We start from the raw sequence: 14,956 nt of genomic DNA on the forward strand, positions 1-14,956 counted from the left end.
GCAAACTCTTTAAGTTTATCAGCTGCAGATGTACTCTTTATGCGCTGCATGATTGACCAGTGAGTGACGCAGCAGGGCAGTCCAAATCAGAATCACAACAATGTCTAGAAGCCACACCAGAGTTATTGTATATAGTATGCGATGCTGCTGTGAGCCTCTATGACCAGGAGGCGTGCTGATGTATTATCAGGATATGTACGTTGGAAATGAGCGGCAGTCCCTGCAATAGGGAAAGTTCCAAGTAGTGGCAAAACGGTTAAGGGGGGGCTGGGGGTCTCCAATTAAAAGTACAGCCGGCTGTATTATTATACAGAGCGTGGGGCTCAATCTTTCAGAGCTCACACCACGCTGTCCCTGAGTCTATGTGGACCAGATATGGGCTGCTCAGCCGCGCTGCGGTAATGGGAAGCTGCGCTGCCCCCTCTGCTGCAGAGGCACGCGCCTCAGTAATGGCCGCCGCACACAGCCGCCCCCGTCACCTGTACAGCCTCCTCTTCTCTCCCGTCGGATCAGGGTCCTGCAGCTCTCACCTGCAGGCGTCCGCTGCCCTCTGAGAGCCGAGGGGGATCTCCAGCTGCCGTTATTTGCAGCGCCGTACCCTGTGTCACAGGATCTCCCGCCGGAAAGATGGCCGCCGCCACATGCAGGGCTCACCACGCCGTCGGTCTCTCTCCCTCACCAGCGCTCTCCAGCCGTCACTTCAGCCCTCACCAGGGGCCAGCAGCCTGTGTGCCTCTAGGAGTCTCAGTAATGGTAAGGTATGTGCCAATTTAAGGGGTCCAATGGACTAAATGGTAGCAGGATACTGAGGAGCTCTCCCAGAACACGTCTTCCTTCACTTACTCCATAGCCACGCCCCTGCTATGCTGTTTTTTAATATTATTGAAGTCTGCAGTCCACACACTGCATTTTTTTCTAATTTCATTATTGGGCAAAGTAAGAGACTTGTTTTACTTCAGCCATTTACTACCTCCTTGTGAAGATAGAGAGATGGCGTCTTAAAATAACTTGAATATCTTACCCAAACATGGAGTTGCAAGCTGCTTATGTCTGTAGACAAAACTTGTCAGATAATAAAGTCCTGTGATCACAGCAGCATCTGCATTGATCAGTGAGTAATTTAAAAAAAAAAAAAAAAAAACTTTTATATTGCATATAAGATTTTATTTTTGTTATATTGGTGTTGGAATAACAATAACTGAATCTGTTTTAATAACATGTCTATTTTTCTCTAGCTGCTCACAGACTATGAAATTTGCTGTCTTGGGTCTTTTAAAGATATGACTAGTGGTAAGTTGTGTTGTGGTGTTTGCATCATTTTGGATTTTTTGTTTTAAAGACCCATTCTTTGACTTGTGTCTTGTGTGTTCTTTATTTGCAGATGATTTAGAGTGGATGGTATCATTGTGCGGGGCATCCGTGGTACATGACCCCTCACAGTTTGAGCACAAATCAGTAAGTTTATTGCACAGTCCTCCTTGGGTCATACGTTACTGATACTGATGATTCAGCCCCTGAGTACATTGGGGAAAAATATATTGTGACTGGTGTTTCACAGAAGAGCCCTTGAGTAAAATTAGTCCTTACCATTCTAAATATTAAGTACTAATTCTGCATATACCATAGGAGACAACATGGTGACCTCCTCCCTGATCTCCATTAGGAACCCTCTTCATCCTCGCAGCTCTGCAGTGGAGTCCCATGGGTGCTCATACTTATCCCATAATCATCTTCTCTTCGAGACCTCTACAATCGCGGCAGATTCTTAATGACACCTTTTAACCGAATTCCTAGAATCTGGAGGAATGTATAAGAAGGTTTCTAGCATGTATAGTATATTCTTCTGCCGCATTTGTAACCTGTGGGAGTCCAACGCCAGCTCAATATGCAACGTGATGAAAAAGCTGTAGCTTTTTTCATCCTCAATACAACAAAATAGCAAGAAGTGAGACAATTGGCAAACTTCTTAGTGCTTAGAAAGTGGAAAGAAACCCTCTGCAAACCAATTTGTTGTGTTTAACAACATTGTAATTAAATCTCCTAATTGTCCTATTAACCTTGTCCTGATTTCTACACATTGAAAAGTACAATGCTGCCATGTAGATGTGCCTCCCCTCTTCTGAGGTGCTGCTGTGGAGAACGGGGAAAGGTATCTCAACACATTGCTACTTATCTCAACACATTGCTACTCAACAATGATATTCCCTGTGTTATGACCCCTATGAGCAGTTTTGCACTACAGTTTGATTATATTTGTAATATTTAATTTGTATTATTAAAATGTATGCATTCATTTTTATGAAGATGCCATAAAGAGAACAATTAGAAATAACTCATGAACGTCCCTTATATGCACGGCGTGTTAATAATTTACACCAGACGTGGGCCAATCTGGACAGGGACAGCTAATGAGACTGCTGTACTGGGGGCAAAGTTAACTGTGCTGGGTGAGTGGATGGGTGCTGGTCATGATGGGAAACAGATGTGGAGCTTTATGGCAGTGTACACCTGACCTGTGTAAGCACATGAATACACAGGTCAGGTGCACATAGTATGTCACACACTGTGCGCGCTTGCCTGTGGAGGCACTACTCGGTGTGCGCACTCCTTTCTGCCAGATACAGTCTGCTTCCTGCATCGCCTCTACAGCATACAATGGGTCCGTCCACCCGGGGACTGGTGAGGGCCATGGGAAGTACCTATTTAAATATCAGCGCTACTAATGTTTTCTCCAGGCCCAAAATGTGATCCAGAATCACGTTAGACCAGATGAAAAGAAACTTGGCCTCATGCACTTGCAACATTCGGATCCATGCTTGTGGAATTAATATAATTACTTTTTATGTCACATGTGCATGAGGCCCAAATATATTTTGTTATTGGTTGATAAATGCACATGCAAATTACTTACATAATGAACCCAGACCTCTTCATTAACCTGTTCCTTTGAAAAGGGTTTTCCACCAATAGTTTTTCTGTAGAACAGATCGTGCTGCTTGAAAAAAACAAATTAGGCAGTTATTCGCCTTCCACTCCACCAGGTACGCGTCTCCGACAGCAATGGTGAGGTGCGAGTACACGTAATGGTTCAGCCTCTAGGTTTGACCCTTCCCAATAGTCTCATGTGTCTCCTTTGGAAAATTATTTGCCCACCCCTGCCTTCTGCCAATGTTGAGTTTTTGGTGCTGAAACTTGCAGGCCCAAAGTGTGGCTGGTCGCTACTAGTATTGTCCAGCTTTCCCCATGATTAGATCGGCCAACATGTGCTCTTCAGATTATGCTAGTTTTGACATAAAATTGCCTCCATGTAAGTCGTCAAAGTTTTCTGCGGATGTATTTTTAAATTTGGGTAGAAAAGTGGTTTGTTGTCCAAGGGATGACCGGATTGTACAACTGCTTATGGTACACATTAGTATGACTTTATGCCTGATGAAAGGTTGTAATGTGCAACCTTATGAAGAGGCATCTGACTTTCAAAAGTCTGGTGCAAATCCCTCCAATCATCCCCTCCAGATAGTAGGATAAGCCTGGCTTAGGGAATCTGGCCCTTACAGCTATACATGTCCGTATTCACATTTTACTGGCTGAAATGGGGAGTTATGTGAATGGGGATATAGATCCATACAATGACCTCACGGGCTTATAGCAACCAATCCCACTATAGCGTTTAATTGTTTCTTTTAGGCAGTTTTGAGAACTTTCCCAATGTCCCTATGATGAGGCTAAATAGAATCCATGCCAATTATTCCATTTAATATTGGAGGCCCATTGGGTGATGTATCGGCACTTGTACGAATAGTAGTCTAATGTCCATAGCAACCAGTCGGGCCACTGCCATCTCAGGAAAACCAGAAGAGCATTAGAGCAGTTGCCAGTGGCAGTGAACCAACACTTCCCTTGCACCAGTATCTCCACATTTTCGTCGTTGTCTTGATGACTTGGCAGTGGTTCAGGCATCAGGCGTTTTCTACATGTGCTGCTGCTGTTTTAAGTTGGTCGAAAAATTTTACATGAATTCTTTTTATTTTTTTATTTTTTTTATTTATTTCTTTTTTTAGATGTTATTTAACTATTAAATACTGTCAAATCTTAATGACCCTCATCCAAAGCAATTTTTAGTACATGGCCGTATATTAAACATGCAGTCCACAGGATGATGAGACAGACTGGTCCATTTGCCACAGCCAGCTGGCACCCCTGCCTGAACGCACAGCGTTCCTCATCCTCATAAACCCATCTGGTTATGTAGATATCCTGGATGCCAGTCCTTCATAGGGCACATCTACCCTTTCCGCCTTATGAGCACACATACTACCTATCCTTTCATTTAATTATAATGTAAGTTTGACTTGCTCGAGCACACGGGGAACCGTCCAGAAAAAACTAGGACTGCCACTGCCAAGGACCTATTTCCCAGAAAAATAAAATATGATGGATCTAGATGAGTTTCTTGACCCACTCAGTGTGACGTTGTGCTGCACTCTGAAAAGAAGTCTTCTCTTACGGCAGAGGCACTCTGTCCTCATTCTGGGTATGGCCAGTATTACATGGTTTGCCTGGATATAATGCATTTATGATATTTTTTTTTTCTTCTTTTTAGTAGCATCGGGCATAGTATAAACTGTGAAATCAGAAGAAAATATCAGGGTAGAATGATTGCATACATACTTATTGGTGCTACTTTAGCAGTCTACCTGCAAATTAACACTATAGTGTGCAGTCTATAGTGCGCTGGTAATAGAGACTGGCGGTCTGACTGCTTATTGATTCATGCTCAGCCAAACTGTGCTCTGACTATGTTACCACTGCTCTATGGGGGATTGTGACTTCTCTATTGTGTGTAGGAAGCGTCTATACGGCTAGACTGTGGGATAGTCGATGTAACCCATAGGGCAAGCCGACTTTGACTGCACGCTATACTAGCGCTTACTGATCTTCCTGCTGGCATCTGGCAACGAAAATGACTGACCATTGGACAGAGAAAAATTGTATGATGACTCTGCTGGGGAGATTCACAAATATACAGCTTAGTGTATAACTGGCCACTTTCTCTGAGATCCTATCCGTACCAACCCATGAATATACTGTGACCTCTTGAAAAAGATTTTCTTATGATCTAAGACTAAGTGACAAAAGAAAACCGAGATTGTTTTACTTTTATTGCAGGGGACGACCTCTCTAGTAGTTGTGCAGCAAGAAAACGAGAGTTACTATGCAGGTAAGAAATGTGAGAAGTGTTTTACAGAAAACCCTAATTTAAGTGTAGGGATAATTGAGGCTATATTCACATGGCCAATTATTCCCATCCGTATTCAGTTCATGTAGACAGCACCCGCAAATCAGTCTGCATACAAACCCTGTTAAAGGGAATCTGTCACAAGGCAGGTTTTTGCTACCTAATCTGAGAGCAGTATAATATAGGGGCAAGAACCCTGATTCCAGTGATGTGTTGTGTACTTAACTACTTGATGTAGTTTTTATTAAAATCATTGTTTTATGAGACTAGTAAACCTGCTGCCAGTGCAACCACTCAGCCACCACTGATTGTCAGCTTTCTGTGTATACTGTGCATAGTAAGAAAGCTGCCAATCAGTGGTGGAGACTTGCAGCATTCAGAGAATTAGTAGATCTGCAGCAGATGCAACTGGTTGTACTTAAAATTACAGTACTCAGTAAAGTAAGTGAAACATTGCTGGAATCGTGGTCTCTGCCCCTACATCATGCTGGTCTCAGATGGAGTAACACAAAACTGGTGACAGATTCCTTTTAAAGTCAAAAGAATCGACAATGTGAAAAGCAGGCAGATGCTGAGTTGGAATCAAATTAAAACAAATTTACAGCATGCACAATCTGATTTTCAAATCATGCATGAAATTTGCCAATAGACGTTAATGGGTTCAAAAGTAAGTGATCTGTTAAATGTCCTCAAAACATTATTTTTTCGTCCATTTACCGTATTTTTCGGAATTTAAGATGCACCAGACGTACCTAGGTTTTACAGGAGGAAAATAGTAACAGAATTGATCACATTTTTTGCTTTAATGTATTTTTCTAATATCCCCTATCCTCGTATAAATGGTCCCCTCTTCCCTATCCTGGTATAAATGGTCCCCTCTTCCCTATCCTGGTATGCCTGGCCCCCTCATCCCCATCCTGGTATGCGTGGCCCCCTCTTCCCTATCCTGGTATGCGTGGCCCCCTCATCCCTATCCTGGTATGCGTGGCCCCCTCATCCCTATCCTGGTATGCGTGGCCCCCTCATCCCTATCCTGGTATGCGTGGCCCCCTCATCCCTATCCTGGTATGCGTGGCCCCCTCATCCCTATCCTGGTATGCGTGGCCCCCTCATGCCTGTCCTGGTATGCCTGGCCCCCTCATCCCCATCCTGGTATGCGTGGCCCCCTCATCCCTATCCTGGTATGCGTGGCCCCCTCATCCCTATCCTGGTATGCGTGGCTCCCTCATCCCTATCCTGGTATGCGTGGCCCCCTCATCCCTATCCTGGTATGCGTGGCCCCCTCATCCCTATCCTGGTATGCGTGGCCCCCTCATCCCTATCCTGGTATGCGTGGCCCCCTCCTCCCTGTCCTGGTGTGCATGACCCCCTCCTCCCTATCCTGGTATGTGTGGCCTCCTCATCTCGATCTTGGTATGCGTGGCCCCCTCGTCTATATCCTGGTATGCATGGCCCTCTCATCCCTATCCTGGTATGGCCTCATCATCACTATCCTGGTATGCATTGTCCCCTCAATCCCCATTCTGGTATGCATGGTCCCCTCAATCCCCATTCTGGTATGCATGGTCCCCTCAATCCCCATTCTGGTATGCATGGTCCACTTAATCCCCATTCTGGTATGCATGGTCCCCTCAATCCCCATTCTGGTATGCATGGTCCCCTCAATCCCCATTCTGGTATGCATGGTCCCCTCAAACCCCATTCTGGTATGCATGGTCCCCTCAATCCCCATTCTGGTATGCATGGTCCCCTCAATCCCCATTCTGGTATGCATGGTCCCCTCAATCCCCATTCTGGTATGCATGGTCCAATCATCCCTATCCTGGTATACATGGGCACCCATCAGAAAAATATATATATATAAAAAAAAAAAAACTATTCTACTTACTTTTCCTGCTTTCCCTTGCACCGTCCTGTTCTGATGCAGGCAGCTGATTTATGCTTGTAAGCAGCGCATGACAGTGACATCATGTGTTGCTGACAAGCCGGGGACAGATGCTGTAATACTCGCTTTGGACTACGGGCGTGTGGAGCAGTGAATATTCATCATGTTTAATAGCGCGCACAGTAATCTCAGCCGCTGACGTCTACTTAATTCTACTAAAGGGAATGAATATTCACTACTGTCCACGCCTATGGGCGTGGAGAGCCGTGAATATTCATTCTCTTTACATTCTCTACTACAGGAGCCGGTGGCTGCAACTACTGCTCCTGCTATTAAAGATCATTGAATATTTGGGCGTGGAGAGCAGTGAATATTCATTTCTCTTTAGCAGCTGGCAGAGATGTTAGCCACAGCAGCTGCTCGCTCTTGCCTCCTGTGACCCGCTACTCTAGCGCTGCTCCTCCACCACCTCCCCATCCAAGTTTTTAGAGGAAAAAGTGCATCTTATATACTGAAAAATGCGGTACCTTTTCAGATTTGAGTGGTGAGGATAAGGTAAAAATATTTTTTATGCAAAACATGGAACAAAAAACTTATCAGCTGTGTATGTAAAAAAAAAAAAAAAAAATGAGAAAAACATCTAATATATAAAATGTTCAAAATTATACATACAATTTTGAAATCGGTCATGTGAATGCAGCCTAAAAGGGAACGTCCACTTTGTAACAACATATTGTTTTTCATCCGACATTTTGCAATTCTATAATACAGGGCTTAGAGCTCTATCTTTCTGATACAAAGCACCAAATTCAATACATGGAGTGTACGTTATATATACAATTCTGACTCTGAGAAGTGTACAGGCTTACTGCATACTGCATTATTATTGAGTTTAATATAAAATCAGTTTTCAGTCAGCACCTCCTAGTGGTGGCCAAATTGTATCACTTAGGCTAGGTATACATCACACATTTCTATTCTATTGAAAATATATTGTTTTTTTGTGTCAGATTTATCATTAAAACTTAATGAGTACATTTTTTTTCTATAAGCGTTAAAAGGAAAAACCTTTTTGTCAGGGAGCAAATATGTGCACGGTTAACAGACGCTTTTTAATCTCTACTGTGGAGGATTTCTGAGCTTTGTATCAGAATAGTAAAGCTATCATTTAGGACTAATTTAGATTAATCAGTACAATGGCTGGTCATTTACTTTATAACGGTAGATGCATGTGCATACATAAGCTTAATAGTTCCATATACCTGAAAATACTTGTCCTCAGATGTCTTCCATCGCTGGATCATCACAGGCTGTGCTTTTCCCGGTCACAATTGCTTCATCGTTCATTATTCTTCTATAGCTTCAGCTTTAAAACACCACATGCCAGAGTGATTAATAGCTGTTGTACGCTTTAACCTAAATGTTGCTGTTATTGTGCTTTTTATTTTACTTACTGTGTGGTGTTCTGGGAAACCTCTACAAGCTGTAAACGCTGTGCCAATAGGTTATATTTAATTTTATAAAAGAGTCTCTAAAGACTGGCTTTGACAGACATTGAGGCAGTTAAACTGTACTTTATAGAATCTTATGTACTAAAGCTTAGCATAAAATGTAAGTTAACATTAGAGGCATGTGCCTAAGCTCAGTAATATTTTACTAATATTACTCAGGGTGAGGATGGTTTTTTTTCTATAATTCAGGAACAGCCTTTGTGAAAGTCGTTTTTTGCTACCATAAACATTTGTACAATTTTACCTGCTGCTCTTACTGTAAAGAATCCTTTCTGTTCATACCGATATATGCCACATCAGGGAACAGTAAAGTTGCAATACTTCATGTGGATAACATTCCACATTAGGCTACTTTCACACTAGCGTCGGGCCTGGCCCGTCGCAGTGCGCCGGGCCGAGGTTACCGACGCTGGCGTTCTCTGCGCCGCACAACGGGGGCAGCGGATGCATTTTTCCAGCACATCCGCTGCCCCATTGTGAGGTGCGGGGAGGTGGGGGCGGAGTTCCGGCCGCGCATTCGCGGTCGGAAAAAGCGGCGCATCGGCAGCAAAAAACGTTACATGTAGCGTTTTTTGCAGCCGACGGTCCGCCACAACACGGCGCAGCCGTTGCACGACGGTTGCGACGTGTCAATGCGTCGCTAATGTTAGTCAATGGGAAAAAAACGCATCCTGCAAGCACTTTTGCAGGATGCGTTTTTTTTGCCAAAACGACGCATTGCGACGTATTGAAAAAAACTCTAGTGTGAAAGTAGCCTTATAATGATATGTCCCTACAAATTGTGTAAATGAAGAACATTGCAGATATTGATAAATAAGGGTTAGTAATTAGTATTAGAGAATATAGATTCACATTTTTCAGTCAGTGAACGAGTGGTCCAAATAAATGTGCAGCAGGTCATCCTGTAAAGCCTTAGTTGTAGAAGTTATGTACTGGAGGACCGTTCTTTTTAGCTCAACATGTCTTAGTCTTCAGGAAAATTATGTACAGTATTTTACCAACTAGTGGTTGTAATGTGGATTGCAGTTTGTCCAAAGTTTGCCAGCATGTAGTGATGATGTGTTGACTTTGCAACATTAAAGCCCCGTGCCCACGATTCAGAACTAGCAGCGCGTGTCCGCTCCATCCAAAGCGCTGCCGGCTATTGAACGCAGGTGAGTCCGCATGTGTTCACTGAAGCGTGCCGAATCACCGCGTCCAATTCATTCTATTGATGTGGACTTGGGATTTCTAGCAATCACATCCACTATGCTGTCACAGCTGGCCACTGCATAAGTACGCAGCGTCAAACCCGCAGCAGTTCCTGGTTGTGGGCATGTACCCTAAAAGTTAGAGGACTTAAGAAAATGTGTGGAAAGTTGAGGGTGGACACTTCCATATGTTTCAGTGTATAGTTCTATCCCCCGCCGTAGAGTAACAATTCTGGGGGACCTTTTTATTAAACTCTGCATTGTGCCAAGCCTCTTTATATTTTTCGTGGAAACATAGGGTTCATTCAACAGCTGAACTTCACCAGACGTTAGATGACTGCCATTGGGCTACATACAGTATATGCTGATAAGAGGTTATTTAATAACCTGTTTTGACATGCTGGACAGAATTCTGTGAGCTCAGAACATTAATACAATTGATCTGTGTACAACAAATATCACCGTTAAACAGGACGATGTGCTGACATTGATGATGATTTTAATGCCGTTGTGAACAATCCGCTCACCTGACAAATGAACATTTTACTTTTCTCCTACGCCTCATTGGGGGACACAGGACCATGGGTGTTATGCTGCTACCACTAGGAGGACACTAAGGCTACTTTCACACTAGCGTCGGGCTCGGCCCGTCGCTGTGCGTCGGGCCGACGTTCCCGACGCTAGCGTTGTCTCCGCCGCACAACGGGGGCAGCGGATGCATTTTTCCAGTGCATCCGCTGCCCCATTGTGAGGTGCGGGGAGGTGGGGGCGGAGTTCCGGCCGCGCATGCGCGGTCGGAAAAAGCGGACCGTCGTGAGCAAAAAAACGTTACATGTAGCGATTTTTGCTCCCGACGGTCCGCCACTGCACGACGCATCCGTCGCACGACGGGTGCAACGTGTGGCAATCCGTCACAATGCGTCGCTTAATGTTAATCAATGGTGAAAAAACGCATCCTGCAAACACTTTTGCAGGATGCGTTTTTTCGGCAAAACGACGCATTGTGACGGAATGCAGTTAACGCTAGTGTGAAAGTAGCCTAAGTAAACACAAAAAGAATAGCTCCTCCCCTGGAGTATACACCCTTCTGCTGGCTCTCAGTGAACCAGTTCTTGCTTAGTGTCTGTAGGAGGCACTTGGGTCTGTTTCAGACCCCACCGTTTTTATTTTAATTTTTGATTTTTTGTTCTATTTTTTTCCTTTAACGGAGCGAATGGGGGCGACGGATCCTTTCTAGGCTCCGATCTCCCCCGAACCATCAACAGGCAAGTACGTGGAGCGTTCCTCCCGTATCCTTTCCTGCAACGTTGGATGCCAGCCCTGAGCTCACCTTACGGGCGACTGTTCCTTCGCGTTCCGATCTCCCCCCTCCATAGCAGGCGACCACATGGAGTAGCCCTCCATCTACCTCTCCTGGAGCCAGGTGCATAGTCGGACATGATATATATGGCGTCCATGCAGCCCCCCTCTGCATCACCACTGATATAGCGGATGACACATGGCGGCAGAAGCTCTCCACCCCCTCCCTGACTATGGCGACAGTGGATTGAGCACCGGCCCACCGCATCTACCGTGAGTACACTGCGGGGGCCGAGGTGCTGGGGGGTCCTGGTCCCCGGGATATGGGAGGTCCGCACCTTAAGCCTGTGTCCGTGGGTGGTCCTTAGTGCGGCAACCCCACGAAGGAGTGCAGCTAATGATGGCACTAATAGCGGTCGCGGCGCTGCAGGCCGCAACCGCAGAAGAAAAAAAAAATCCCTCAATTTAGGCCGGAGTTTTGACCACGCCCACCGGCAGTTAGCCCCGCCCACTTTTTCTGTCACTTCTCGTTCCCTGTGATGAGCTCCTACTTCCTGGTCTCGGCGGCCATCTTGGGACACCCACAGCCCTGATGCTGCATCACTTCTCCAGCGTTTCCTATCACAGCCCTCAGGACTAGCGTTTTTCTCTGCCTACACTGCGGACCTGCCCTGGGGACTCAAGACACAGGACCTGGGTAAGCTACAGACACATAGCTTAACCCTTGCCCTGCTAGTAAGCGCTTTCATCCGGGCTTTACTATGTCTCAACCAAAGCCTCACAAAAAGTCTGAGAAAACCCACACTGTATTTTTCGCTGCATGTACCTCTTGTAAGGTATCATTACCCCGGGGTCACAATACTGCATTATGCACAGCTTGTGATCCGGTGACTGCTCAGGAACCACCTGTTGCTGATACTGAACCCAGTGAGCCTAGTCCCCCTGAGTGGGCTACCTCCCTTACCCGGTCTATGGCATCCCTGACAAAAGCGTTAGACTCGTTCCGAGACCCTTCCTCTAACCAGGGCACTAATACAGACTACGCTTCCGATGGTCAGAACCCCTCGTACTCCAGGGGTCATACCTTGCCAAGGAGTTCTCACTCTTCCAGGAAAAGGACTCATGCCATATCCCCAGACCATCAATGGTTTTCGGGTTCTGAGAACTCTATTTCTCGCTCCCCTTCCATTGGGGCTAGTAGAGAACCTGTTTCAGAGGACGATTCTGATACGTGCCTAGATCAGGAATTTCATCACGATCAGGAGACTCTCGACTCTCTAATTGAGTCAGTGAATAAGGCTTTGAGACTTGAGGAGGAACCCTTATCTAAAACGGATCATGCCGTGTCCTTTAAGAGGACCAAACGAGCTCACAGAGTGTTCGCCACTCATCCCGAGTTTAAGCAAATTGTTGAATCTCTCAGGATCCGTCCAGATAAACGATTCACAGGGCAGAAGCCCATGGAGTCCAAATATCCCTTTGCCCAGGATCTAAGAAAACATTGGTCACAATCTCCCCCAGTAGATCCTCCAGTATCGCGCCTGGCTACCAAATCTGTTTTATCCTCCTCGGGGTGCACCTCTATCAAAAATCCAACCGATCGTCAGATCGACAATATGGCACGTTCAGCCTTTGAAGCCTCAGCGGCTGCACTCTTTCCATCTTTTGCCGCTACGTGGGTGGCTCAGGCTATGACCCACTGGGCTGAGGTCTTGTCTTCAGCAGTACTGGATACCAATCTTCCCCCCCGAGATAGCAGACCTTGCTACTCAGATAGCCAGAGTTGGAGATTTTGTGGTGACCGCGTCCCTGGATGCCGCTGACTGCGCTTCTCAAGCAGCAACAAATGCCATCACCATCCAGAGGTCCTTATTGCTCAGGGACTGGCGTGCGGATTCTACTTCCAAAAAGTCATTGACTTCTCTCCCATATCAGAGCGGTTGCCTTTTTGGTGAAAAGCTCGAGCAGTTAATTTCTGACACCACTGGAGGGAAGAGTAAATTTCTTCCACAACAGAGACCCCCTCGGCCCTTTCGGAACCTGCAACCACAGGCTCGTTCCCGATTTTTTTTTTTTTTTTTTTTTTTTTTTTCGTTACAACTCAAACTGGTCCTCTACTTCCACATCTCCCGGTTCCGGCTGGGCACAACGTGGAGACAGAGGTTCACAGGCCTCTTTTAAGCCTTCCCCTTCATGGAGAGGCAGGCCAAGGCAGCAGGGATCCAGAGGTGCCAGAACGGGCAGACCTTCCACACAATGACTCCCTGCGGTATCCAGGGGACACCCTCAAAGTAGGCGGCCGCCTGCTTTCCTTCAGTGCTGCGTGGCTCTCGGTCGTTCACGATGAGTGGGTCCGCGATCTAGTGTCCTCCGGATACAAGATAGATCTCTTATCTCATCCTCCAAACCGTTTTTTTCCTGTTTTCTCCTCCCAGGGCAAAAGCATCAGAGTTCTTCAAAGCTATAAACTCTCTGAGAAAAGACGGAGTTATTATTCCAGTCCCTCAAAGCAAAAGGTTTGTTCCAAAGGAGGACGGTACAGTACAGCCCATACTGGACCTAAAACTGCTGAACAGGTTTGTCAGGGTACGACGGTTCCGGATGGAATCGCTTCGTTCTGTCATCGCCTCTATGGAAAAAGGCGAGTTCCTGGCATCTATAGACATCCAGGACGCATACCTCCACATTACTATTTTACCTTCTCACCAAAGGTTTCTTCGCTTCGCAGTTCAGGAAGATCACTTCCAATTCGTTGCTCTGCCCTTCGGCCTCGCCACCGCTCCCAGGGTATTCACCAAGGTCAAGGCGGCTGCCTTGGCCATACTCCACACCCGAGGAGTGGTGGCGCTCCCGTATTTAGAGGATATTCTCATCAAAGGCCCCTCTTTCCGCTCCTGCAAGGAAGCCGTGGCCATCACAATAGATACCCTTTCTCGCCTGGGTTGGAAGATAAACTTCAAAAAATCTTCCCCAGTACCGGCTCAGCGAATTTCCTTTCTAGGAATGATACTCGACTCGTCCCGGGGGTTGGTTCTTCTTCCCCCGGAAAAGATCTCAGTCTTACAGCGAGAAGCTCAGAAGCTCTCTCAGCCTCGCTCTCACTCTCTGCGCTTCAGTATGAGAGTCCATGGCAGGATGGTAGCAGCTATGGAGGCGGTTCCATTTGCCCAACTACACCTCCGTCCTCTACAGCATGCCCTCCTGGCTGTTTGGGACAGGAACCCGTTCTCTCTAGACCGTCGGTTCCTCCTTCCCCAGCAAGTCACAGTCTCTCATGTGGTGGACATTGAAATCCTCCCTGAATCAAGGGAAGTCTTTTCTTCCAGTACACTGGCTGGCTGTGACGACAGATGCCAGTCTTCTAGGCTGGGGAGCGGTGTTCCTTCATCACACTGCTCAGGGCCGCTGGTCCCCCCAGGAATCACGCCTTCCAATCAACATCTTGGAAATTCGGGCGATCAGGCTGGCACTTCTCCAGTTCCATCCCTTCCTAGCAGGTCGCCCAATCAGGATTCAGTCCGACAACGCCACTGCAGTGGCATACATCAACCGCCAAGGGGGAACCCGCAGCAGGCCGGCCATGACAGGTAGGCCACATCCTCCGATGGGCCGAGGAAAACCGCTCAATGATCTCTGTGGACAATTGGGAAGCAGACTTCCTCAGTCGGCAATGCCTCGACTCCGGGGAGTGGTCTCTCCATCCGGAGATCTTCCACCAGATCTGCTGTAGTTGGGGAACACCGGACGTGGATCTGATGGCCTCACGGCTGAATTCCAAGGTTCCCGACTTCATGGCTCGGTCCCACAATCCGGCAGCCATCGGGGCAGACGCTGT

The 14,956-nt window shown here is 46.5% G+C and overlaps 1 protein-coding gene across 2 annotated transcripts in view; it reads left to right on the forward strand.

Moving 5' to 3' along the window:
- The window catches only part of BRCA1 (BRCA1 DNA repair associated), a 220,792-nt gene that overhangs the window by 201,414 nt on the left and 4,422 nt on the right, over positions 1–14,956 (forward strand). For both annotated transcript variants that reach the window (XM_077252036.1, XM_077252038.1), the window contains exons 20-22: positions 1,236–1,290; positions 1,382–1,455; positions 5,167–5,218. In XM_077252036.1, coding sequence (XP_077108151.1) covers positions 1,236–1,290; positions 1,382–1,455; positions 5,167–5,218 — 181 coding nt within the window. The remainder of the gene's footprint in view (positions 1–1,235; positions 1,291–1,381; positions 1,456–5,166; positions 5,219–14,956) is intronic.

Source organism: Ranitomeya variabilis, chromosome 4, assembly GCF_051348905.1.
Source record: "Ranitomeya variabilis isolate aRanVar5 chromosome 4, aRanVar5.hap1, whole genome shotgun sequence".
Taxonomy (NCBI): domain Eukaryota; kingdom Metazoa; phylum Chordata; class Amphibia; order Anura; family Dendrobatidae; genus Ranitomeya; species Ranitomeya variabilis.